At 42.9% G+C, this 27,100-nt stretch overlaps 1 protein-coding gene across 1 annotated transcript; it reads left to right on the top strand.

Annotated features, from left to right (window-relative positions):
* The first annotated feature begins 1,062 nt into the window (after positions 1 to 1,062).
* On the top strand, positions 1,063 to 27,100 carry ADAMTS8 (ADAM metallopeptidase with thrombospondin type 1 motif 8). Its single transcript, XM_039334534.1, has 9 exons — positions 1,063 to 2,361; positions 14,618 to 14,857; positions 14,976 to 15,108; positions 16,826 to 16,993; positions 17,734 to 18,032; positions 18,907 to 19,090; positions 19,848 to 20,020; positions 20,944 to 21,119; positions 22,251 to 27,100. The coding sequence occupies exons 1-9, from the start codon at positions 1,681 to 1,683 to the stop codon at positions 22,999 to 23,001; spliced, it is 2,805 nt and encodes a 934-aa protein (XP_039190468.1). The 5' UTR covers positions 1,063 to 1,680; the 3' UTR covers positions 23,002 to 27,100.

The following is a 27,100-nucleotide window of genomic DNA, read 5'->3' as shown; positions in this document are numbered from 1 at the left end:
AACCAAGAAGGAGAATTACATGCAATGGACAATTTGAGAAGAACGTAGAATAACAGAGGTGGGAAGGGACCTTGTAGGTCTTCCCAAAGATGAAGTCTAGTAGAGGATCAACGAAAAAGGGCAAGGATGAAGTTGACTTCTGTCTTCTATTTCTAATGCCGAGAGAGTCCTACAAGACTTTTTATTATTACTTCTAAGAGGTTACTATGCACCAGCAAAGAACATAGGAAAAAGTTAAGTTCTGAATAATACAACCAACACAAGAAAATATGACAAAGAGCAAACTCCCCCGTCCCTCGCCCCCCCCTCCCCGTTCCAAACAATTGATGAAGAAGAACTGGAGACCTTATTACATTTCATGACATCCCTACCCATTTTCCAGAAATCTTGGCTACCCCAATTGAAAACGTCAAGATGAAAATCTTGGCTTCCTTCCTCCTTGAAAGCAACTTTGGGGATTGATGCCAGCAATGTACGCGGGAGAGGGGAAAGGATGCTTCCATTCTCCCCTGATTTGGAAATTTCTCTTGGGCAGATCGTTTTCCACCTGGAGCTGGGGGGGAACCACGGCCCCACCTCCCACCACGAGTGATTTTAAGGCAGAATAGAATCCGTGCAAAAAAAGAGAGAGGAAAATTGGGAGGACCGTTTTTTCCCATGTGGAAATTCACGATAAATCAAGGAGTGCAGTTTTGCTGGCTGCGGGATCGATCTGGAGCTGGGAAAGAGTTAACCAAGAGAGAATAAAAGGGTTTTTTTGGGGGGGAGAGGGAGGGAGGGAGAGAAAACGTTTGAGCTGACACTTCATCTGGGGAGGCGGATCCTCCTGATGCCTGATTGGCCTCAAGTTCCATCCCAAAACTTCACCACCCCCTCTTTCCCCCCCCCTTTTTTTTCCTCTCTCCCCCCCTCCCCAATTCTCCTCCTCCTCCTCCAGCTCTCTGCTCCCTGGGGAGGAGAATGCAGAATAGTGAGCGAGATCAAAAATAAACCTCTTATGTCAAAGCAGAGGAAAGAAAGTATAAATACCGGAGCTCTTTGCAGCTTTCTTTGCAAGGAGCTACTCAGGGAGAGCAAGCGCTCGTCCAAGGAAGGAAAAGCGGGAGGGGAGGTAAACTCAAAGGGAGAAAGAGAAAAGAAAGAAAGAAAGAGAGAGGGAGAGAGAGAGAGAGAGAGAGAGAGAGAGAGAGAGAGAGAGAGAGAGAGAGAGAGAGAGAGAGAGAGAGAGAGAGAGAGAGAGAGAGAAATTAGAATCCTCCAAGAATCCTTTCGTCTCTGTGCGCTTTTCCCAACTGGACAAGTTGTCTTGCTGGTGCTGCTGTTTCTTGTCTGGTTTTGTGACAGTTGCTTTTGCAAAAGTCTAGGAGGTCCTGAGGAAGCTGAGTAGGTGAAGAAATCACGGTTGGGGCAGAAAAGGATTTTTCACCCTTTGCACCCTGGGCAACTTTGCTGCTAACTCAGCTGATCCCTTATTTCTCCCCTCCCCTCCCCTCGCTCTCTTCAACCTTTGCCTCATTCTGTTTCTCTGCTTGATTCCTAGTCCTCCGTTTTGCAGGATTGCACCTTTATCTCAAGCCAGTTGGGCACTTGCTTCTCTGGTGAATCTCCACCCCTCTCTCTCTCTCTCTCTCTCTCTCTCTCTCAACTTGTTTTCTGCTCCTTCTCCAACTTCTAGCATCTATGCCACTTCCTTTTCAGCAGCAATCCTTCGCTAGCTGGAGGGCAGCTCTCTTTACATTCTTCCCCTTGTTGCTGCTTCAAAATGCCTGGGCATTATCTCTCCAGAATAGCGATGTTCAGGAGGGGGTGCCCGTCTGGGAAAATATGCCTCTGGGCAGGGGCAGGCAGGTCTCCTTCTCCATCACGGCCTTTGGGAAAGTGCTCCTGCTGCAGCTGGAACCCGATGCCAGCTTCTTGGCTCCTGGGCTGAAGATTCAACATGTTGGTAGAAGGGAATCTATTGGGTTCTTGACTGAGAAGGAGGAGGAGGAGGAGGAGGAGGAGGAGGATGTGAAGCTCAGAAGATGCTTCTACTCAGGGACTGTCAATGCACAACCAGACTCCCTAGTGGCTGTCAGCTTATGTCAGGGCATCCATGGCTCCTTCTTTGTGGATGGAGACAAGTACGTCATCCAGCCCCAAAATCGTGGAAGCAAGGATCCCCTGATGCAGGTTCATCAGATCCAGAAGAGAAGCTGGTCAAAAGAAGCTGCCAAGGACATGCGAGGAGGGGAAGCCCAGCTGGAACCCAACAGCACCACCCTGCACCGAGCGAAGCGGTTCACCTCCCAGGCTCGCTATGTGGAGACCCTGCTAGTGGCGGATACCTCCATGGTCCAGTTCTACGGGCACGATCTGATGGTAAGAGAGATGCTTTTCTACTCCTCCTCCTTATCTTCCCAGGCTCAGAACTCAGACAGTGCATGCCAAGTGTTTAGAGCAAGAAACGGGGCATTCTTGTTGCATGATGTAGTAGGGCCACCTTGATGAAATGCAGCCGCGTGTTATAATCATGGTAAGCCCTCCAGATCATCGATCTTGAATTCATAAGGCAGTCTTCCCCTCTATACTACGAGGGTAACTTTACAGAGCAGTTTTTGCAAGTCACAAGAGAGCAAAGGACTAGGTACTACCGGTAGTACAAAAGGGAAAAGACACAAAGAGGGCCAAAGTGAAGGTATGGACAGGGTCACTGCAGGACAAATATGGTGTCTTTAAGCTTGCCTTTTATAGAAGAGCAGAATTCTCTATTAACAGGAGGCTCGGAGTAGCTAGGGAACAAGGATGCCTCCCATGTGCTGTATTTTTTTCACAGCATGATGTCATTGCATCCTGCATTCTCCTTCTCCTGACTGGCATCCCTGGATGAGGCCAAGCGACATTTCGGATAAAGTCACACGTATGCTGATACAAGTTACAAGAGAAAGCTTAACACCTAGATGATATTTTTTTGGCCGCAGTCCCGGGGCTCCAGTAACGCGGAGTTCCAGCGTGACTATGGAAATTGGCTACTGCCTCGGCAGGTTGGCAGGAGAAAGAGATCTGCATTTTTTAGCCAATTTCTATAGATATTCTGATTTGGCCTCCTGCTCCTTCTCTCTGGGGGAAAGCATCTAGTAGAAGCTGAAAGCCTGCTGTGTTCTTTAGCAGAAAGTTAAGACTCTCTTTTCTGTATGTCCTCTAAATTTTTACTTTTACAAAAAAGAAAGTCTACCTTTAAATTTCTTCCCTTCCCTTCCCTTCCCTTTCCTAGCAAAAGACTTTTTAGAGTTTTGGGAGTCTGTATGATTGCACATTAATATAATACCGTTCAGTAAAATGTAAGATGGAATACTTTGATTTTCCTACACTTAAGGATCTGTGCTCTGTACTAAACGGCTGGCAAGAGAACTATGAAACAATTTAACATGATATGCATGTACGTGTCATATTTTGGTGTCTTCTGAATGAATGCAAGATCTTCCATGTTGGACAGTTCAGGGTCTTCTTGCTTAATCCTTGGCAGATTAGAAACATTGCTTAGCTTGTTTGGGAAGAAGACAAGTCTAGACACCCAACCATATGTTAACTTTCAGATCCTGGAGAGTATGGTTTGTTTGTGTCTGTCTGTCTGCCTCTGAGAGAAGGGGGGGGGGAGAGAGGAGAGAGAGGGAGAGAGAGAGAGATGGGGGAGAGAGAGAAGAAATTCTGCTTATTTTTTCAGATCCCTGAAGAAAATATTAAACCTGAGTAACTCCATGCCAGTTTCCATGAAAACTTGAATTCGAATCTACTAGTTCTAATTGGGAAAGTGTTCTGCCTTGAATGTATGTCCAAAAATGCTCTGACTGCTATGTTTCAGAGAATAAATTAATCTGTTAAGGATTAATAGAGAAGAAAGAGAGAAACTGTTTCGTGCAAAGTCTTCTAAGTCCATTTGTAAAATTTATTGGCTTTGCTTAATGTCCGTTAAAAGATTTTAGGATGAAAATAATCGGGGGTGGTAGACATGGTCTACTAGCGAAAAATAAATAAAAAGAGAAGCTGAAGTATGCATTGTCGTTCAGTTTAGCAATGGAAACAGTGTTTGGTGTGTTCAGGGGTTTTGTTGTAACTCTGCCCTTCCGCTTGACTATCATCTTAGGATACACCTTCTTTAGTACGTGACTTGGGGTGATCAATATATGATCCCCAAACTAAGCGTGTACGGAACCCGTGCATAAATCATATAATGGATGAAAGAGCATTTTAAGTATCAGCATTTGTTACATGAAAGCAATGAAACTTGGGAAATGTGGCCTTTTATGTAGCATTCACATAAGAATTGCTGTATTAACTTCAACCCATTACTGAGTTCCCTCCTACATCCGACCTTGAATTAGCACAAAACCAAGTAGCTGTCCCCACTGCTTTTATTATGTTTGTTTTAAGTCACCCCCAAATGTTGACTTGTTCAACAACCCATGACCAAAAAACCCCCATTATTTGGCTAAATACCTGAAGCCCATTGCTGATTAAACCCATATTTGCTTAGCTTCCTCTTAGCTGATATCATGTTCCTTCAATCCATTCAAACTGCCTATCAAGGCTATTTAATTCATTCCTCTGTGGTTCACTGGTTATACACACAGATGCATATTTAATTTTTAAAAATTACAATTAAAAACAATAGATGGAAACATTCCGGTAGATTATGATACATAAATGCATACATTTAGAACTCTCGCAGCTGCCATTTGGCAGAAGTAAGCTTACACAAGGGACAATTCCTGCCACACGTTTTCAAGTTTCAAATGACACACAGTCTAAAGAGAGTTCCAGAGAGGGACAATCATCTTGGTATCTGGAGGCACTCCTGTGTGTGAGAGACCCTCTACAAATTGGCGCATTCTGTGTTCTTGACAATGCATATTTGAAACTCAAAATAGTTGTATGTCAATAAAGATTCACAGTCATCCAGGTAAAGTTGTCTGAAAGTTGAGTTCCTTGGATGAGCAGCAAAAGTCTCCAACCATCAAGAAATAAGTTCAGTTCCCATGACTCAACTTTCAGTCCAAATTATAAGATGGGTGGGGGCTCTGTGGTTGCTGTCTGTGGCTTTTTTTTTTTTTTTTGCAGTTGTGGTTTTGTTTTGTTTTTCTCCTGTTCCCCTGATTCTGAAAACTAAGGATGCTCTTCTAGATATCTATGGAGATCCTCAGTCATCCAGGTCACGGTGTCCTAAAGGTGCTTTTTCAAAAGGCAACTGGACTTTGTTTTTCTTTGGACGATGCTCCTCTAGGTATCTGCAGCTGGAATATCAGCATCCAATGCACCCTTGCTAAGAAATTCACAGTCATTTAGGAGAGGACATTTTTTCTCAAGCTCTGCTGGAAAGGTGGTTGCCACAGACAGCAGCCACAGATGCCTCCTCCCCACTTGTCTGCCAAAGAGCTGTTGACTCCAGGACTGCTAAGGTTTTCCATCCTTAATTTGCACAATGACTTTAAGTTTTGTGATGGATGTAAGTGTGTCTTATGTCTGCAGATGGTGGCTTCTTAGCCCTCCCACCTGTTGAATGCCATCAAGAACGTGCCGTTTCGATTTGGGGTTTTTTTCCCCCCCCCCCCAAGAAACAGGATCTGCACTTGATCTGGCACACTGAGGTATGAGCAGAACACCTCATGCTCCTGCAGCCCTTAAATTTAAAGAGCACGGTCCCTGACTCCAGCCAGCCATAGTATCAAGCTACTCGGAAAAATATAGCCAATCTTTTTTCAAAAAATGTTCTTCCAGGGTCTGTGAAAGCTCTGTCTTCTAGACGGAGACATAGTGTTAGAGCTACGCTGTTCTGCCAAAAGAGCTCTCCTTTCTTTATTCCCAGCATCTTAAACTAACCCTAGGGTAAAATGAGCCTCCACAGCCAACACTCATTGCTTCCTTAATTGTTTTTTTTTTTTCTTTTTTTAGAAACAATTTGCAGAGTACATGATCATCACTAAGGCTTGGTTGTAAACTCTTGGTGGACTGCCACATCTTTTCTCTGACCGCCATTAGACTTTAACAGGTGTCTCAGCCACTGCCAGCAATTCAGCAGGGAAAGCTTCCCCAGCCACAAACGTGCAAATGAGGCAGAAAGAGGGAACCTCGGAGCTGTCTGAGTGTTGCTGTTTTCTTACAGACATTTCATTACCCAACTAGGTAATGCCATCAGGGCACCCAGCTTCCTTTGTGCCAAGGCAGGACTAGAACTCACAGTCTCCTGGTGAATGGCCCAAAGTCATCCAGCTGCTTTTGTGCCTGAGGTGGGACTAGAACTCACAGTCTCCTGGTGAATGGCCCAAAGTCATCCCATTGCTTTTGTGCTTAAGGAGGAACTAGAACTCACAGTCTCCTGGTGAATGGCCCAAAGTCACCCAGCTGCTTTTGTGCCTGAGGTGGGACTAGAACTCACAGTCTCCTGGTGAATGGCCCAAAGTCACCCAGCTGCTTTTGTGCCTGAGGTGGGACTAGAACTCACAGTCTCCTGGTGAATGGCCCAAAGTCACCCAGCTGCTTTTGTGCCTGAGGTGGGACTAGAACTCACAGTCTCCTGGTGAATGGCCCAAAGTCATCCCGCTGCTTTTGTGCCTGAGGTGGGACTAGAACTCACAGTCTCCTGGTGAATGGCCCAAAGTCATCCAGCTGCTTTTGTGCCTGAGGTGGGACTAGAACTCACAGTCTCCTGGTGAATGGCCCAAAGTCACCCAGCTGCTTTTGTGCCTGAGGTGGGACTAGAACTCACAGTCTCCTGGTGAATGGCCCAAAGTCACCCAGCTGCTTTTGTGCCTGAGGTGGGACTAGAACTCACAGTCTCCTGGTGAATGGCCCAAAGTCATCCAGCTGCTTTTGTGCCTGAGGTGGGACTAGAACTCACAGTCTCCTGGTGAATGGCCCAAAGTCACCCAGCTGCTTTTGTGCCTGAGGTGGGACTAGAACTCACAGTCTCCTGGTGAATGGCCCAAAGTCATCCCGCTGCTTTTGTGCTTAAGGAGGAACTAGAACTCACAGACCCCCAGTTTCTAGTCTGTTGCCTTAACCATTGCACTAAACAGTGTTGGAAGAAAATGTCATGGGCCATACATCCTAGTTCCCCGCCCTCCCCCCATAAGATAGCCTATGATACTGATTCAGGAACGAGAAAAATAGTTCACTTTTCTGCAGTATAGACAGGCTACCACCTCATCCCTCATCACAGGCAGATAAATATCCTATGCGTGCCCTGGTCAATGTTTTTTTTTTTCTCCTGCTGAAAAATAGAGATCAGGGGTCTTCAACCTTGCCCACTTTAGTATTTGTGGACTTCAACTCTTAGAATTCCTCAGCCAGCATGGCTGGCTGAGGAATTCTGGGAATTGAAGTCCACAAGTCATTAAAGGGCAAGGTTGGAGACTTCCGATATAGATTCATTCCGAAGTATTTTGCCTTTTTGGGAGATGCTCAGAATTAATTCATACATTAACCAACTTATTTTTTTAACAGACTGACTTCTTCCATTTCTTATTTCCCTCTTCTGTCAGTCTAAAAGCAAAAACTGCTTCCCTGGGGAGAAAATACATCCCCATAAAGAGTCAGAGGAGGATATTCAAATCTGGATATGCTAATTGAGGTATGGAACTGGCAACACATAAAGAATTACAATAATCAACATAGTTTGTAGGGAATTACTATGTCGGTCAGTTGCATCCCCTAGGGTGGAAAAGATTACCCCCTGAGCTGTGCTCATTCTCTTAACATTGCTGTCCAGGTGCTACAATCCAACAGGAAAATTCAGAATTTTGATATTCTTGGTGCCGAGGATTCTCTTTGATCTGTGAGCTGCCTGAGATTGGGCAATCCTTCAAAGCAGAAGACCTTCCTCTGGAAAATAGGACATATGGCCACCCAGAGCAAGATTCATCTTAGCCTCTTCTTCTATGGTCTGTCTAATGTTAAACAGCTGCTTTCATGTGGCTTTGTAGTGCCTCCTGGCAGAGCAACTATCAATTATGAAGCATTCTGGTATGGAAAACATGCTTCAAAAATGAGTGTTGTCATTCTGAAGGCAAACCGTTGAAAGAAAGGAGAAATTTCCAGGCCCAAAGAGAGACAGGCCAGTGTAACCTTAATGGGTTTGCCCTAACACTTGTCTTCAACAGGGAAAATTTCAGATATTCTACCAAGCTTGATTGTATTTATAAGACAGGATAACCACTTTTGAGAACCAGTTTGGTCTTGTGATCAAGGTGCTGGACTAGGTACAGGGCACTTGAAATCTGCCTCAGGCACAAAAGTCAGGGGTGACTTTGAGCCAGTCACTCCCTTTCAGCCCTAGGGAGAAAGCAATGCAAACTCGTTCCAAAAATGCTGCCTAGAAAACCAAATGGTATAGTTTATGGGAATTATTCTAACTCAAAGACAAAACAATTTTCCTTTTCTTTCCTTTCCTTTCCTTCCCTTCCCTTCCCAACTTTCTTTCTTTCTTTCTTTCTTTCTTTCTTTCTTTCTTTCTTTCTTTCTTTCTTTCATCTATCTATCTATCTATCATCATTTATCATTTATCTATTATTTATCATCTATCAGTCATTTATTATCTAGCTACCTAATTAGCTATCAATCATCTATCATTTATCATTTATCACTTATCTATTATCTATCATTTGTTATTTATCCATTATCTAGCTATCATTTATTATCTATCAATCATCTATCATCTATTATCTAATTAGCTAGATAGCTATCAAGCACCTACCATCTTTCATTTATGAACTATCATTTATCAACTATTATCTATCATCTATCAATCATCTACCAATCCATCATCTATTATCTATCTAATTTATATGAAGAACATGAAGAACAGTTGACTTGCTTCTTCAATGCTTAAAAAAACAACAACCAGCCACTATGTGGATGTTGAAGATGCAAAGTTGTACATCTCTGTAACCAATGTGACGGAGTAGCTCTAATTACATATATAACTCGAGAGAAGGCTTTTCCAGCTCTATTAATTGTCTATTCACTGGAGATACTACCAATTGCCTCTCTCGCTTTGTGCATGCAAAATACGCGCCATATCACTATGCAAAAACCACATGTGTACTTATACAGAATATTTCAGGGATTTGTCATCAAGCAAGCACTACGTTTGCCGTGCACAAGTGCCAAGTGAATTATTCCCACTCTGTTTATCGTGTGGTCCAAGCACATGCCAAGGATATGAGTGTAGTCAGGAAATTATAAATTGTGCAGAATCTCAACATTTAGGTGGAACTGAGTCAGTAGAATTTTTCATTGCTGTTATTGCCGCTGACATCTAACAAGGACGCTATTTTTAATTTGATTACAAGTCTGGGTCAAAGAAGATAATGCACGCAGTGGGGGAAGAGGAGGGCACGTTCTGAGAAAGCTGATATGGCTTTTCATTGTTGCCTTTTTTAAAAGAGCTGTCAGTGATGGGCTGTGATCTAAATGAGTATAAGGGTAATTGAAGAAAGTTGGAAAGATATCTCAGCTCAGCGCTGAATCAAATTCTTTGAACAAAAGGTCACGGATTTTAAACCCGGGTCTCTAATTAAAACCAGCAGTGACTGCAAAGACTTCCACTGAGGATTTTCATGCTATTGCTGGTCAAATGGGGTTCTTTATCAAGCATCATAGTTTACTCCAGAGCAAACCAGGCTTTTTCAATGTGAGCTTGGTGTTTTGTTTTGTTTTGTTTTGTTTTTTTGCTGGCAAAAGAGCAGTAAAAAGGAATATAAGACAATGTCAGATGGGACACCAAACAAAGGTGGATGCTCAACTATCTTCAAGTAGAAGCTTCTTTCTTTCTAGCTCCCCCTTTCCATCTTCCTCCATTTTATTTGTAGCATAAGGAAGAGGTGAGAAGTTAGGGCATTTTCAGTCAGAGAAGGAGATCAGGAGGTGGGGAGAAAAAAGATTAACTTCCTTTTAAGTGGAAAAAAAATAGCTTTGTGACTTGGCTCCCGTCTGCTAGACTGGATAGAAGGATGGTCCAAGGAGATAAAATAGCCACTTTGTTGACTGTGGAGACACTTGCCCAAGGGTAGTCAACCTTGGCTCTTTTATGACTCGTGGACTTCAACTCCCAGAATTCCTGAGCCAGCCATGCTGAGGGGAAAGGGAGAGGTTTCCAAGCTGAGCCATGCTGGCTCAGGAATTCTGGGAGTTGAAGTCCACAAGTCATAAAAGAGCCAAGGTTGACTACCCCTGCACTTGCCCTTTCTCTGAAGAAGTGTTTCGGTTCTTTATCTCAGGATTTCTTCATATAGTAGCTAAACCACAATCTGGCCAGCCACATTTTTGCAAAATATGTTGCATGAAGCCATGGTTAGTTTATAGCTCAGTGTATTGGGCAAACCTAGAAAACGGTTTTAATATGGATAAGTCATGGAAATACAGCATTTAATAGAATAATAGAATAACAAAATAATAGAGTTGGAGATCTTTTAGTCCAACCCCCTGATCAGGCAGGAGACCAGATAAATGGTTGACCAGTCTCTTTTTGAAAGCCTCCAGTGATGGAGCACCCACAGCGTCTGAAGGAAAGTTGTTCCATTGGTTTATTGTTCTCACTGTTAGAAAATTTCTCCTTAGTTCTAGGTTGCTTCTCTCCTTGGTTAGTTCCCATCCATTGTTTCTTATCTTTGCCTTCTGGTGCTTTGGAAAATAGTTTGACCCCCTCGGCTTTGTAGGAGCTCCTCAAATATTGGAACATGGCTATCATGTCTCCCCTAATCCTTCTTTTAATTAGACTAGACATTTGGGAAGCTACTTTGCTGTTTTGGGCAATCAAACTATGCAAATTAAATGTATATTGGGTTGTGACTGCACAGGCTGTACATGTTTCCCTTGGTACCAGCAGACTCTCTGCCTCACCTTGCTTAATTTTTTTCCCCTGAAGTTCTTTTCATTCATAATAAAATTAACAGAAATCTAATGTGACGGAAAGTGTCGACCTCTAGAATCAGCTTTGTTTTCCAGAAAGCTTCCATGTGATTTCACAGGCAGTCACAGAAAATGATGGGGAGGTAATAATCCACCTGCCTTTTTTCGTTTTGTTTTGAAGGCAACTCAACTCGGTAATGGAAAAAGCATTCTGGGTAAGCAAAAGCATGACTTGAGAGGTAGCTTTATGAGTTTGTCCTTTAATAATTGGGCTTTTTTTTTCTTTCATGACTGATCATGCTCATCGTTTCAATGAGAACCACAATTGTTCTCAAAATTGGTCCCCAAAGAGACTTTATTTGGGTACAGATGCTAAATTTAGCTGTTTGTGCGAATCACCATCTGGTTTGGATCTATATTTTTCTTTCCCCAAATACACCAAGGATTCATGTTCTCTCTCTCGCTCGCTCGCTCGCTCGCTCTCCCCCTCTCCCTCTCCCTCTCTCAAACAATTCATGTGGTTTGGGAACTTGCTGCCATCAACCAAGGATTATTAGAATGCAATGTTACATTCTAATAACATTGCAAGCAGGCCTTGTACAAACCTAGACTTGATTCAAAGCCTTACTTAGTGAGGACATCTTTGAATTCTCTAGAAGCCTATGGCTCAATCTCCAAATCCATTGTGCATGTCCATGGCTGCTGAATACAGAAAAAGACAACAACTTAGGGGTAATCCTCAATTGATGACTACAAGAGAGCCCCAAAATTTCTGCTGCTAAACAAGGCATCTATTAAGGAAGTGTTTTCCCCCCATTTTAGGACTTTTTTTTGCCCCAGCTGTTAAGCGAATCATGGCAGTTGTCAAATAAGTCATGGGATCGTTAAGCAAATCTGCCTTCCCCACATCATCCTTGTTTGCTGGAAGCCAGCTGGGAAGATCACAAATAACGATCACATGACCCCGGTCATAAATGCATGCTAGTTGCCAAGTGCCTGAACTTTGATCACGTGACCCCGGGGATGCTGCAACGGTCGTAAGTGTGAAAAGCGGTCCTAAGTCACTTTTTCAAGGCCGTTGTAACTTCAAATGGTCATTTAATGAATGGCTGCAAGGCAAGGACGAGCTGTATTCACAGGGGTCTTGTCAGGGGGCATACATGATGGCACCAGTCTGGTGGCACCATCAGAGTGCAGTCATGGCGCAGTGGTTAGAAGGCAGAATTGCAGGCTAACTCACAGCTCACTGCAGGAGTTCGATTCTGACCAGCTCAAGGTCAGCCTTCCATCCTTCCGAGGTCGATAAAATGAGGACTCAGATTGGGGGAGAGGGGAAATAGGCTAATTCTGTAATCCGCTTAGCTAGGGCTGTAAGGCACTGTGTAGTAAGTCTAAGTGCTATTTCTCCTTCCTTCCTTCCTTCCTTCCTTCCTTCCTTCCTTCCTTCCTTCCTTCCTTCCTTCCTTCTTTCCATCCATTCATCCATCCATCCATGGTGCACAGTGGTTAGAAAGCAGTATTGCAGGCTGACTCACTTCTCATTGCCAGGAGTTCGATTCTCATTGGCTCAAGGTTGACTCAGCCTTCCATCCTTCCAAGGTCGGTAAAATGAGGACTCAGATTGTTGGGGGCAAATATGCTGACTATATAAACCGCTTAGAGAGGGCTGTAAGGCACTGTGAAGCAGTATATAAGTCTAAGTGCTATAGCTATAATTATCCAAGAACCAATCAGCTGCTACTAACTAGTATAAAGTTCCTACTTTTGCTGCTTTTCTTCAGTTTGGGTATTGTCAATCAGGGAAGTGCATTGTCCTTTTCAGTGTTCAGACTACAAGACTGCCTGCTTACCATCTGACAGAATATTTCCATCTTTTATGGGGATTCAGCCCAGCAATGCATTGATTTTATACATATATAATCACAACCCATTTTCAGCAAATAAAGGAATACTAGTTCATCTAAAAGAAGAAAAGCAATTAAATTGCTTAGTTCATCTACCAGATGGGCTATTTGGCTTGGACAGGGTAAAGGTTGAACCATTAGCAGAGGAAATATTTTTTTCTAATTGCCCTTAAATCTCACTTGTGCAGCTTAATTTTAAAAAAAAACGACGATGTATCGGAGGCACTAAAGAATCGCAAAGCAAACGGTGCAGAGGATAAAGTGGCTGCTTGCTCTTTCTCAATATTTTTATCTGTTGTGTAACCCATTGCATTTTTGTCTCATGACTTAGTGCCAAACCAAGCTGGAATTCTGACTCACTGATAAGATGTTAACATCAGCCTTATACATAGCTGAAGTGTCTGACCTATGAAGTCATCTCCCTTCCACCCTCTTCACCCAAACAAAAGGTTCAGTGATGTAAACCCTTGAGAGCTCACGCAAATATCCTGGACAAAAATGTGTTCCATTCACAAGTACATCGTGTCATGTGACTCCCACACACTGTGCCCGATTCAGTGCTTTTTATAGAGCTCTCTGTGAGAAGCTTTGCTGTGATTCTCACAAATAAGTCGTCCGAAGTCCATTGCTGATTTGATTTGGTAGATCAGTTCTCTGCAGGCCTAGAATATCCAGGATTTGCACATTCTAACCAAAGATTATTAAGTGCAGCACTTGCACCTAATCTGTAAAATCTATAGTGGCTGGAATTAGCATGAGTTAATCCAGTTTACTGATAAGAAGGACCACTTTCTGTAACGGCATGTGTGTGCATGATTAAGATGGTTAAATTGCTCAGCTATCAGCAAGAATGGATGCGAAACTGAACTCAAACTCTCTGGAAACAAGATTATATTTCCTAATTATACTCTTGACAGCAAAAGCGTTGTTAAAACAAAACAAAATATGAACAGACCAACACAGGTATTGTGTTGTGTGACATTTGCTTCACTCACAGCACACTTGAATCCAATTTCCTAACATTATTTATTTGGATTGTTGTTAATGATTGTTCTCTTGATCACTTCTGCTTGGGCTTGGTGCTGTGTAATAGGTTTCCAAGCTGCAATACAAACAGCTTTGTTTGTGGGATGTTGGGGGCATGGCAGGGATATAGCCCCTGACATAGCCTGGGAAATGAAGCTTGGGAGTTTTTTCTCAGTGTAGTGATTTAGGGATTATAGCATTAATTAAATGAGATTTCATCATGATTGCCTTATGAAATTAATTAGAGAACAGGCAAATGGCCAAGACATTAACCAGAGATACATTTCTCCTCTGTTTTGTTTTGCAGTCTTGGTGGTTATGAAAGGATAGATTGGTTCTCAATCCAAAGAACCACTTAAACCTTTTTGTGTTGGCAGCAAATTATACTGAAAACAAGTACTGAGGCCACCAGAATTAGCAAGAAAAATGCATAGCTTTTATCGCTTCCTACTTTCCCCACAATTAGGAGTTGTTTGTCATGAGATCAAGTTCTCCACGGAGCAGAGACTCTACTGCAGTGATTCTCAACCTTGGCCACTTGAAGATATGCAACTTCAACTCCCAGAATTCCCCAGCTGGCTGTGGAATTCTGGGAGTTGAAGTCCACATATCTTCAAATAGCCAAGGTTGAGAAAATCCGCTCTACTCTATGGCTTGTCACATGACCTCTAAGCACTGCAATGTGTCACATACAGTGCAAAAGAAATTCCAGTGTAAACGTTTTTGAAGGAAATAATAACGTCATCGTTCTATTTCTTGGAAATACCACTTGGTTTATTCCATGTTTTTGATGGGTTTTTCAGAATCACGTCCTCACCTTAATGTCTGTGGCTGCTCAAATCTACAAGCACCCCAGCCTGAAGAATTCTATCAACCTGGTGGTGGTGAAGGTCTTGGTGGTGGACAATGAAAAGGATGGACCAGAAGTATCTGACAATGGTGGTCTGCTGCTGAGGAACTTCTGTAATTGGCAACAATTCTTCAACCCTCCAAGTGACCGTCACCCAGAACACTATGACACTGCAATCCTGCTGACAAGACAGGTATTTAGATGCAGGTTGGCTGAGAGACATCTTGAAGATGATCTGGTAGAAGAATGGAGAACCCTTCCTTTAAAACTCAACATTCATATAATTTCCATCTTACCTTTCTCAATCACAGGATTTCTGTGGACATCAAACCTGTAGAACCCTTGGAGTGGCTGAGACTGGCACCATGTGTGATCCAAACAAAAGCTGTTCTGTGATAGAAGATGAGGGTCTGCAAGCAGCTTACACCTTGGCCCATGAACTAGGTAGCTGCCATGCCTATCTTGATGGGTAGTCTGTCATTGTATCAGAATCAATATCTGCCTTGTAGAAAAGCTACCCTTACATATTGTAGGTTGCATTCTCAAGTTTGGCCCATAAAGGAAGGATGATATATTACTTTATGGCTTTTATTATACTGGCAGTTTGGCACCAGAAAGATATGAGTGCATGTTTCAGGTGTCCATTCTTGCTTGGAAGTTCTAGTTTTGACAAGTATATTATTATATTTCAATCCTAAATCAGAACAAGTTGTTGAGACCCTAGAAATTGTGCAGAGAAGAGCAACAAATGTGATAAGGGTCTGGAGGCTAAACTGTATGATGAACAATTGGGGGAACTGTATATGTCTAGTCTAATGAAGAGAAGGGCTAAGGGCAGTGGTGGGATTCAAATATGTGAACAACCAGTTCTCTGTGTAGATGTCACTTCTGGAAGTCCATTCTGGGCCTGGGCAACAAAAAATTAGTTACCGGTTCTGCTGAAGTGGTGTGAACAGGCTGAATCCCACCACTGGCTAAGGGTGATGTGAGAGCAGTCTTCTAGTACTTGAAGGGCCATCACAGAGAAGAGGGAGTCAACTTATTATCCAGAGCACTTTTATTTTTTTTATTTTTTTTATTTTTAAAATTTATAAGCCGCCCCACTCCCGAAGGACTCTGGGCGGCTAACAATAAAAAACACATAAAACATAACAAACAACAATACAAAAACAATCATCCAGGGGTAAGGTTTTATAAACCCCAGGCCTGCCGGAAAAGCCAGGTCTTAAGTAGCTTACAGAAGACCAACAGGGTGGGAGCAGTCCTAATCTCCGGAGGGAGCTGATTCCAAAGCGTGAGCGCCATCACAGAGAAGGCCCTCCTCCGCGGCCCCGCCAAATGACACTGCTTGGTCGACGGGGCCCAAAGGAGGCCCAGCCTGTGGGATCTAACCGGACGTAGGGAACTATGAGGTAGTAGGCGGTCTCGCAAATAGCCTGTGGGCAGGACAAGAAATAATGGATGGAAGAGCATTAAAGAGAGATCCCACCTAGAACTAAGGAGAAATTTCCTCACAGTGAGAAAATTAATCAGTGGAATGGTGTGCCTCCAGGTGCTCCTTCTCTTTCAAGAAGATATTGGACAGCCATTTGTCTGGAATGGTATAGGGCCATGGTGGAGAACCTATGGCACGCATGCCACAGGTGGCACACAGAGCCCTCTCTGTGGGCATGCGTGCCGTCGCCCCAGTCCTAGACCTTCAGCTGGGTTTTATAAAACCTTTTCGCTTTAGGCCTCTGCCGCCATGTGCAAAAAAAAAAATGTTCAGTCAATCAATTTCAACTTCTTGCGGGAAAAAAAAGATCTCTCAAAGTTGGAATTGATTGATTGAACTTTTTAGTCCCACCCAGTCTGCCATTACCACCTCAGCCACACCCACCCAATGGGCCACACCCACCCAGCACCCGATGATACATAAGTGGGTTTTGGATTGCGGTTTGGGCACTCGGTCTCTAAAAGTTTCGCCATCACTGGTATAGGATCTCCTGCTTGAGCAAGGGGTTGGGCTAGAACAGGGGTAGGCATGGCTGGCTCAGGAATTCTGGGAGTTGAAGTCCACGAGTCATAAAAGAGCCAAGGTTACCTACCCCTGGACTAGATCCAAGGTCCTTTCCAACCCAATTGTTCTATGCTCTAACCACCCATTTCTCTTTCTTTACAGGACACGTGCTCAGCATGCCTCATGATGACTCCAAGAGCTGTGAAAGGCTCTTTGGGACATTAGGAAAACATCACATGATGGCTCCATTGTTTATTCATTTGAACAAGACTCTGCCTTGGTCCCCCTGCAGTGCCATGTACATCACAGAATTCCTGGATGGAGGACACGGTACATATCCTCATTCATGTAATCATACTGAGCGATGACTTGTTGGTCGATGTTTGTGCGATCAGTTTCAATCCTTGCAAACAGGATCAGGTTCACGTTTCAAAGCACCAACTGTCTCTTAATTTTATATTATTTTCTCTGCTGCAAAGTTTCCTAAAAGTCTATTTTTTAAACAGTCTAAGCTTCGATACAATTTACTTCTCAAAACATGGGTACCGAGGTATAGAACTTTTACAAACTTAATTCATAAACTCTTTAAAGTGGGGGGTGTTTGTTGTGTGTTCTGCTAACTTGATGAAGCTATATTACAATAGTTTACATCAGATTGAAGGCTCCTTGAGATAAATGGATGGGTGGATGGATGGATGGATGGATGGATGGATGGATGGATGGATGGATGCAGTGGTGGGATTCAGCTGGTTTGCACCACTTTGGCAGAACTGGTAGCTAATATTTTGTTGCCCAGGCCCAGAATGGACTTCCGGAAGCGGCATCCATACAGAGAACCGGTTGTTCACATATTTGAATCCCACCACTGGAAGGATGGATAGATGGAAGGATGGATGGATTTATTCATTGGTTTATTTGTTTGTCTGTTTTATATGGCTAGAGTAGAAGGATTAAGACAATAGCTGTGACCAATTTCTGCTTTATGGATTTCTTTAAGGTCTTCATGGAAATTTGGCTATAGGGTTAATACATTCTTTGAGACAGTCTTCCTACTCTTTCTCTTTCCCCAGGTAACTGTCTGCTTGATGAACCAGTCCAACCTATTGCCCTCCCGACTGATCTCCCAGGCAAAATATCACTGTATAACTTGGACCAGCAGTGTCAGCAAATATTTGGCAAAGAATTTCGACACTGCCCAAATGCCACACAGGAAGTCATCTGCTCCCAGCTTTGGTGCAAGTTGGAAACTGGAGAGCAACTCTGCCACACCAAAAATGGCAGCTTGCCCTGGGCTGATGGGACACCCTGTGGGCCAGGGAAAATGTGTTTGGATAGCCACTGCGTGGCACAGGATACGGTGATGCCCAAGGTAATCTTACAGTCAGACCACCTATCTCTAATAAGGTAGAAATAGCACATGAAGAACAATGATAGTGTTTATTTGGTTGGGACTGAATAAAAGCATCTATAATGGACTAAAATCAGATGTGAAGAACCAACAAAGAGAAGACACTCAAAACTTTCAAAGCTCTGTGCAATAAATGGCAGAATATAAACAGGAGAGGACAAACTTTACCTATTGCTCTCTGGCTGATTGGTTAGAATTAGAATCATCTTTCAGTTGCTACAAAGATTTTTTTCTTTATTTATTTCCTTTGTTTATATCTAACCTTTATTATTTTTATAATAAGTCAAGGAGTACCTAAGACGTCTTCCTCCTCCTATTTTCCCCACAACAGTAACCATGTGAGGTGGGTTGGGCTGAGAAAGAGGGACTGTCCCAAAGTCACCCAGTTGGCTTTCATGCCTAAGGTGAGACTAGAACTCACAGTCTCCTGGTGATTGGCCCAAAATAATCTGACCAGTTTTCACGCCTGGTGAGAACTGAAGTCACCACCTCCTGGTGCTTGGCCCAAAGTCATCTAGCCAACTTTCATGCCTAAGGCAAGACTAGAACTCACCATCTTTTGGTTTCTAGCCTGATGTCAAACTGGCTCTTCATCCAAAGCAGAGAATAGCATCTCTTGGGGACCTTTTGTCCCCAAGAGGTGTGTTCTTCTCTCTCTTTTTCTAAGACAACTGCTACACTAGTTGGAGCAAAGCAGAGCATTTTACTGTTCCTTCAACAGAGGGTAGATGGGATCAGGCTCTTTTCCCTGTGCTTTAATAGCTACCTGGGAGAGAAGACTGGTCTCTCGGTGACTTCGAAAATAAGCCATAATCCAACAATTTGTGTCTTGCAGCTTGCTGTGGATGGAAACTGGGGTCCCTGGAGCTCATGGGGGCCGTGTTCCAGAACATGTGGTGGAGGGGTGCATTTCTCTTACAGAGACTGCGACAATCCAGTGCCTAAAAATGGGGGCAAATACTGTGAGGGACAAAGAGTCCAATATGAGTCCTGCAACATTGAGGAATGCTCCCCAACCGGTAATTTCTTCTTTTATAGCAAGTGTTAGACATTTGTACTAAAATGGCTTGTTCAGAAATGAATCAATAACCCAGGAACTGGATATCTGCTAGAATTGTCTGATTTTTTTTACCCCCTCAGTTTGGCACCCAGGGTGAGGATACCTCCATTAAGGCTGTGTTAACCCAGCAGGTTTTATTGCCATTTACAGCATCCCACAGTCATGTGACTGTGTTTTACAATGGTTTTGTGGAACACAAGAATTTACTACCTATAAATTGCATCCATAGCAAATCACTGATTTGCTTAATGACTGCGATGTTTGCTTAACAACCATAGTGGTCACTGTAAAATTGGTTCAGTCACAGGACTGACCCACTTCATGACTGTCGTAAGTTATGACCCTGATGGGATGCTCCATTACAGTCAAAACATGAGGACTAGTGGCCATATGCCATAGCTGCACTCAGCATAGCCCATGTGGGACGTGAATTAAGGCAGGCTGTATATCTACCCAGTAGAATTATTTGCTTTGGAGTTGAAATGTCAGACAGATGTATTCTCAGGTAAATGCAAATTATATTTGGTGGAAATGAAGTTAGGGTTAGACCAGACAGGAGTTGTAGACTATTAATCAAATCCCTGCATTACTTTCAGGTCAGAGAAGAGAGATCAAAAGTTTTGCAAATCACTGGCCTGAAAGTGAAATGTTGAAAACAAGATTTCATGCTCTCCATGTATCCACCTTTATGTGGATTCCTTTTCTTTCCATTGTAGACAAAAGCTTTCGAGAGCACCAGTGTGAGAAATACGACAGATACAATTTCACCGATTTGAATGGAAATTTGCTAGAATGGGTCCCCATGTACGCGGGAGTGTCTCCTAGAGATCGTTGCAAGCTGATCTGCCGGGCTAAAAGAGGCAATGAATTCAAAGTCTTTGAAACCAAAGTAAGAATTCTGTTTATGCATCCACCATTTTTACAGATTTCAAAACCTCTTACACACTAAAAGTTTTCCAAATTTCCTGTTGCTAGTGTAAGCATGAATACAACTATGTTCTCCTGGCTGGGAAGAACAACAGTGTTTCTTATAAAATTGGGGGGGGGCAGGAAATCTATGTTTCCCTTGAGGTATAGATGAATAACTCCCATCCATCAGAATGATTACATCAGTCTTGGTTGGCCAAACACATCCGTGCCTCCTTTTGTGTAGCTACTTACAAAGTTTATCTAGAGAGGAGAATCCCTATTTTGCGAGACAAATACTATGTTTTCAGTATTAATATTACTAATTGTTATAAGGACAAGAAGTAAGGGGGGGGGAAGCTCATTAAAGAGGGATCCAGCCTAGAAGTAAGGATAAATTTTCTGATAATGAGAACAATTAATCAATGGAATAGCTTGCCTCCTGGAGTTCTGGGTGCTCCATCACTTGAGGTTTTCAAAAATAGACTGGACAGCCATTTGACCGGGATGGTATAAGGTCTCCTGCTTGAGCAGGGGATTGGACTAGAAGACCTCCAAGGTCCCTTCCAGCGCTACGATTCTATGTTCTATGTTCGATATCTGCCACATTTGCACACATTTACCAAATGTACAGAAGAATCTGAACGTATCCACATGTGCCCAAACCCACATGTTTATTTTGTAGCACAAGATACCCATCCATTGATGGAAAGTAGAAGCATAAAAAAAATACTATTAATAAAACAAGAATTGACCACAACAAAAAACCAATAGCTCTGCACATTCTCCTTGAGAAAGCTGTACAAAATGTATTTAAAGAAATGTGTTTCCAGCCATTAGATATACACCAAAGAGTAATAATGGGTAGATCAACTTCATTTTATTCTTCCTTTCTTTCCCTACCAGGTGATTGACGGGACAACATGTGCACCTGATACACTCTCTCTGTGTGTGCATGGACAGTGCATCAAGGCTGGTTGTGATCATATTATTGGGTCTTCCAAGAAACTAGACAGATGTGGCGTTTGTGGTGGGGACTGCTCAACTTGTAGGAAAATATCCGGCTCACTCAACAAATCCAAGTAAGAGAAGCCCACAAATGTTTTGCAAAGCTTGGCGAAGAATACACAGTGCCCAGTTAGAGCTGAGTATAGAGTTCTGATGAACACACACACACACACACACAAATCCAGAAAAATAATCTTTCAGTGACCATTGAGATTAAAATCCAGAAATTCTTCCTAGAACAGAATGTGTCCTTTTCCAAATTGTTTTGCACTTTCAATGCTAATATGAAAAAGGTGGGAAAATAAATAACTAGGATTAATCATCCTTATTTAGAGTGCCATAGTGGCCTAGAGATGCAGATGCTTGCCTCACACTCGGAGGTTGAGAGTTCAGTCCTAGGCAGGGACAGATGTTTCTCTGTCAGGGCGCTGCAAAATATCTGCTGTGAGCTCCATATAGGGGTCAGGAAGGGCATCCGGCCAGCAAATGCTCAGCTTCATTCAGTTGCCCCGACTCATCCCCAATAAAAGGGATTACAGGGTCATAAAAAGAAGAAAAGAAAAAACCCCAGAGTATTCATATTTAATTAACTGTATTTTACATGTAATTGGCATCCATTTTGTATTTTGTTTTCATCCCACCATTTGTATGTCCTGAATATTTTTGAAACTAGTAGCCCCTTTCAAAGGCAAAGAGTCACCCTCAATGCAAAAAAAGCACCTGAATAACATAGCAGAATATGATGAAAAGGAATGGTTTCATTTTACCCCTTTGGAACCCCTGGTATTTAACAGTGCAGTGCAGGCATAGGGCATTTTTGTTACCATTCCTGCACATAAGAGTCTTTAGAGATGCCAAGGTCAGTTACAATTTAAAGCAGGGGTCCCCAACCCCCAGTCTATGGACCAGTACCGGGCCAGCAACCTGTCCGCATAAACAAGGAAAGCCCCATCCACAGGATGCAGACAGCACACAAAACCACATCCCCTCCAGTCTGCGGAAAAACCTCTCTCCATGAAACCAGTCCCTGGTGCCCAAAAGGTTGGGGACCTCTGATTTAAAGCGTTTTAGCCTCTGCAATTTCCAAAAGAAAATAGGGGAGCTGGATGCTTCTGGATATGGAGCGATAGATGTTGTTCTTCAGCAAACCTTTGTTCACACTGCTGTTTAGCTGACGTTAACACCCATTTCTCTCATCTCTGTAGGTTTGGGTACAACGATGTTGTCACTATTCCAGCAGGAGCAACCAACATTGACATCAAGCAACACAGCCGACGAGGAGTGAGGCATGATGGAAATTACTTAGCTCTGCGGACCCTGGATGGCAAATACCTACTGAATGGAAACTTCACTGTCTCAGCTATGGAACAAGACATTTTTGTGAAGGGGACTGTCCTGAGGTACAGTGGCTCCCTGACCACGCTGGAACGCCTCCAGAGTTACCAGCAGCTCCCCGAATCCATCGTGGTTCAGGTGTTGACTGTTTCCAGTGAGATGCTCCTCCCAAAGGCATTTCCCCCACCCAAGGTGAAATATACCTTTTTTATCCCCAAGGACCTCCAATTCAGCAAGCAGAAGATCAAGGAGAAAAGCTTGGCCAACATGATCAAGCCCTTGCTGACCTCACAATGGGTGCTGGGAGATTGGTCGGAGTGCTCCAAATCTTGCAGTTCGGGTTGGCAAAGACGAACCGTAGAATGTCTGGATGTGGAAGGGCAGCCTTCATCCACCTGTGACAAGGCCCTCAAGCCTGTGGACATCAAACCGTGCAGTGGTCTTCCTTGCCCGATCTGGCAGATGGGACCCTGGTCCCCCTGTTCCCAAACATGTGGAGAAGGAGTGCGGACACGAAGTGCCTTGTGCATTGACTACCTAGGCAAACCTGTTGCCTTTGAGAAATGCAATTCATCGCAGCCCCCAGCAGCGACTACGGTCTGTCTGCTCCAGGAGTGCTGAAGTGAACGGAGGGCTGACATGCAATCCAAGAAGCCTCTGTAACTTAGTCTAACTACTAACCTAACTCAAACTAGGCTTGGCATCTCCAAGCAAGGAAGTAGTTTTAAGGCCAATGGGCACTCATTGACTTGAAGAAGCCCTATTTCCTATACCTGTTCGAAAGATTAGAAGGCATTGATTTCCACCACCACGACCCCTCTCTCTCTTTCTCTTTTGTGCTTTGTTTTCCTCCAAATTGACATCTACCTCAGTGGGGGAAAAAATAGAATTTTTGATAAATCATTTGATGTTTTGGAGAAAAAAAAATGTCTGCAGGTCAATACTTGGTAATTAAGGGAAATTCATGTCCGATCTAAGCAGTCCCTGCAGGTGAGCCAAAACTCATCTGCAGCTTCACTGTGGGTTGGATTTTAGAGACATTATTTAAGATGCTGTTATTCTTGCGATGCAATGGTAATCCCCATCAACACAGTTGTGTGCATCCTTCAGTTAGCAAAACAGCTACAGTCTTTGGGGAGGGCGGGCATACAAGATTCTATCTTTGATACTGGCAACTGGTAAGTCAGTCCTTGGTTCAGTTGATGCAAATGAAGATCGGGGTTGCTAGTTTGGACAAATCAGTCCCAGGGAGTTTATTGGGATGATCTGCAGTCTTATGCAATGTTTCTTCAAAGACAGTTTAGTCATTGACCATACAACCACAACTGAGCCCAACTTTCTGTCGCTACGCGAGACATTTGTTAAGTAGGTTCCATTTCTGTCGCTACGCAAGACATTTGTTAAGTAGGTTCCATTTTACAACCTTTCTTTCCACAGTTGTTAAGTGAATCACTGCAGTTGTTAACAGCTAGTAACCTGTGAACTCGGCTTCCCCATTGACTTTGCTTGTCAGAAAATCAGAAACGGTGATCACATGACCCAGGGGTACTGCAATCATCATAAATATAAGTCAGTTATATCAAGTCTCTGAATTTCGATCACATGATCAAGGGGGATGCTGGAACAGTTGTCAGTGTGAAAAACAAGCATAAGTCACTTTTTTCAGTGCCGTTGTAACTTTGAACAGTCACTATACAAACCGTTGTAAGTTGAAGATATCTGTATTAAGCTGAGGACAGTCATCAGCTGGCTTTCTCTGCGATTGACTATGAAATCTTTATCAATAGTTATCAATCTTTATTATAGGTCCTCCTGTTAGATGAGATGTTATTCTACAGCCCACTCATATTACCATTCATCTTAGCCCTGGAGATTCAGAATAACAGATGTAATCCGTGCTTCCCTTTGTGCTCATATATCTTTCATCATTTTGGAAGCTTAGGTAGCAATATGGATGCCAGCGCTGGAGGAAAGATAACTAAAAATATATGGGTAGAATATGCCTCCAGATCCATTCTAATATTAGGGTTGAGTGTATGATTAATATTTCTCCTTCCCTCCATTTTGTGGGGGGGAAAGGATACAATCTTAGAATCACTAAAATGCACTAAAGTAGGGTTTTTATTGTACTTTCCTAAGATTGTTTGGTAATGTTGTTAAGAAGTGTCCCTTGTCACTCGCTGACAAAAATTCACCTTTGGAAGCTGCAATTTGTAGATCAAGAAATGAGGTCAGCAAACAAATGCTGTGAATACTGACCAAGGAACATTTATCCAAATTACTAGGGCATGGTGATCCACTGCATAATGCAAACAAAGGCACTTCAGTAGTCTCTTGACTCTTTGCTTAGGTTAATCATAGTTTACCTTTTCTCAACCAGAGAAACTCTTCATTATTTCTAGTCTTTCATGTGTTTCTTCAGCTTATGCATTTATCAAAAGGGCCATTTCAAAAAAAAAAAAAACCACATATAACTTTTTGATCAGATTCCTTATTATTTGTAAATAAATGTTCCGGTTTTAGTGTGACTCAAATGGATGTGTCAGTATTGACATTTGTATCTCCAACCTCTTGGGATTTTTGTCTTCGGTCTAATTTTCAGACTAAAGTCACTCAGTACAGTACATGAAATGGGAAATTGGTGCTTAATACATCACCACTATTCTACAATGGGTAGCAAAGTTCTAGCTGCTTTTCGGCACTGTGCTCAAAATGATGTTAACATACTAACACCTCCGATCTTGATGGTGACCTTATTCTCCTATATTAAGCTTTAGCCTTTTTCCATAATGAATTCAGAAAATGCAGAAAAATGAATTCTCTTTTTGTCCTTGCAGAGTTCACTATGTCTCTCCATTTGCTGCACCCTCAACTTGAATTGTCATTCTGGGATTTTGTTCCCTGCAGGAGCTTCTGTGTGACTTATTTAGGAAACAGTGCATTTTCTCTAGACGAACAAGGACGTCTGCCTTTGAAAAGTGTGGTTCAAAAAATAGCATCAATAGCATAGTTCTTTCCACTCTTAAATTATGCTGATCTCATAAGGAATAGTTAAAGGGAAGCCAGATAGTTTGATGTTGAAAGGGAGCGAGTCCCAGTTCTGGAACAAAAATAAGATCCTGTTCAGAGAACATGTGTTTACAAGTGGGCTTCGTTGTATAACTACAAAGTGGTACATGGTCAGCCCTGGCCTTTACTTTGCATTTGTCCCTTATGGATACAACTGAGTTCTACCTGGTGAAACACAAAGATACAGAGACTTGCAGCAGGTTTATCTATTTATTTATAAAATGTATCGGCTGCCTGTCTTATACCATGGGGTAACATATTCAGTTAAAACAAAAAAAGTTACAATCAGACACTAAAACCAAGGTACATGGGGAGAGCAGGGATGGAGTGGGGGGGGAGGTGGGATCTGTTATTACTTAATCAACCACCTCCGTTGTGCTGTTCTGCCATCGGAACCCCAAGCCGACTGGCAGAACCAGGTCTTTAGGCCCTTATGAAAGGATAGGAGAGTTGGGGGCAACCTCACATTGGAGGGGCAAGATGTTCCAGAGGGCAGGAACCACAACAGAGAAGGCCCTCCTTCTGAACCCCACCAGCTGGAATAATTGGGCTGACTGGAACCCAGAGCAGGCCTCCTCTGCCAGCAGGAGTGGTACGGGCCAATCCCAGTGGGGTGACATGGTCCCTCAAGTATGGTTCTTCCATTTCTTGCTGTGTGCAAATAGCCAACATTTTCTTCTTTAAGACCACTGCAGATAGATAAGATTGTTCATAATTATATATTAATAGAATGGGGGGGGGAACGTGCAGATTTTGATTCTAATAACTATGTGTAGAGGAAGCTAGGCTGGAGTCCCACTTAAGATTCTGCTGAACTTCTGTCTGCATTGGAACTGCAAACTCAGTCTAGGGAGGGACTGTCTGTCTGCCTTTAATTCAGTCCCCGTGCATCTCCACTGAGATCATTATCCTGTCATTGTCTTTTATTTGCTATCTGCTATAGAGCAGGCAGATCTTCTTCCTGGGCTGAACTTCTTCCTTCCCAGCTCGGAATCCTGCCAAAAGCACGCGGAACTGCCAAGGCATATTTCTGGTCCAGACTGTCTGGCCTTAAAGCAGACATCCAAATCAAGTGAACTTCTACCTTTTTAAGCAAGCTGTATTTGATTTGCACTGAGGTCTGAGGCTCCCTAGTAGTGTGAAATATATTCAAAAAAAGATCTTCCAGAATACCAAGATTCTCTGCTTTGGGATACATTTGGAGAGGGGGAACAATTTATTCAAGAAAGATCTTTCTTTCTCTGCTTTTCTGAGGTTCCTTCACTTTCCATCCAGCAGATGTTTGTATCTGACTGCACTGTGTTTTTGAAACGTAACATTAACATCATGCATCTTTTCTTTTCTTTTTCTTTCTTTCTTTCTTTGTTTCTTTTTCTTTCTTTCTTTCTTTCTTTCTTTCTTTCTTTCTTTCTTTCTTTCTTTCATAATTCCTTGAAGATTTGGGAATATACTTCTTCCCATCTCACTGGAAAATTACCATTTGAAGCAGCAGATGTTAGCATTTTCTGCTGAATATATCCACTCTAGGGAAGATGCCCGACTGTCTTTTCAAGCATCGTACTGTGCTTCTGCTGACCTATAACGCCACTTTCCAGTTTTCTGCTTGATCCATTCAACATCAAGCAGTAGACACCTTGCCTATTAATTGATA

The sequence above is a fragment of the Crotalus tigris genome, unplaced genomic scaffold, assembly GCF_016545835.1.
Source record: "Crotalus tigris isolate CLP2741 ecotype Arizona unplaced genomic scaffold, ASM1654583v1 scf7180000017631.5181431, whole genome shotgun sequence".
In the NCBI taxonomy this organism is placed as follows: Eukaryota; Metazoa; Chordata; class Lepidosauria; order Squamata; family Viperidae; genus Crotalus; species Crotalus tigris.
Note: the sequence above shows the minus strand (reverse complement) of the source record. Positions and strands in the feature narration are given on the sequence as shown.

Excerpts from the sequence above, each read along its gene's own strand:
- ADAMTS8 (XM_039334534.1), top strand. The coding sequence starts at position 1,681 with ATGCCACTTCCTTTTCAGCAGCAATCCTTCGCTAGCTGGAGGGCAGCT. Across the intron at positions 16,994-17,733 it reads ATTCCTGGATGGAGGACACG|GTAACTGTCTGCTTGATGAA; the intron begins GTACATATCCTC and ends CTCTTTCCCCAG. Across the intron at positions 18,033-18,906 it reads AGGATACGGTGATGCCCAAG|CTTGCTGTGGATGGAAACTG; the intron begins GTAATCTTACAG and ends TGTGTCTTGCAG.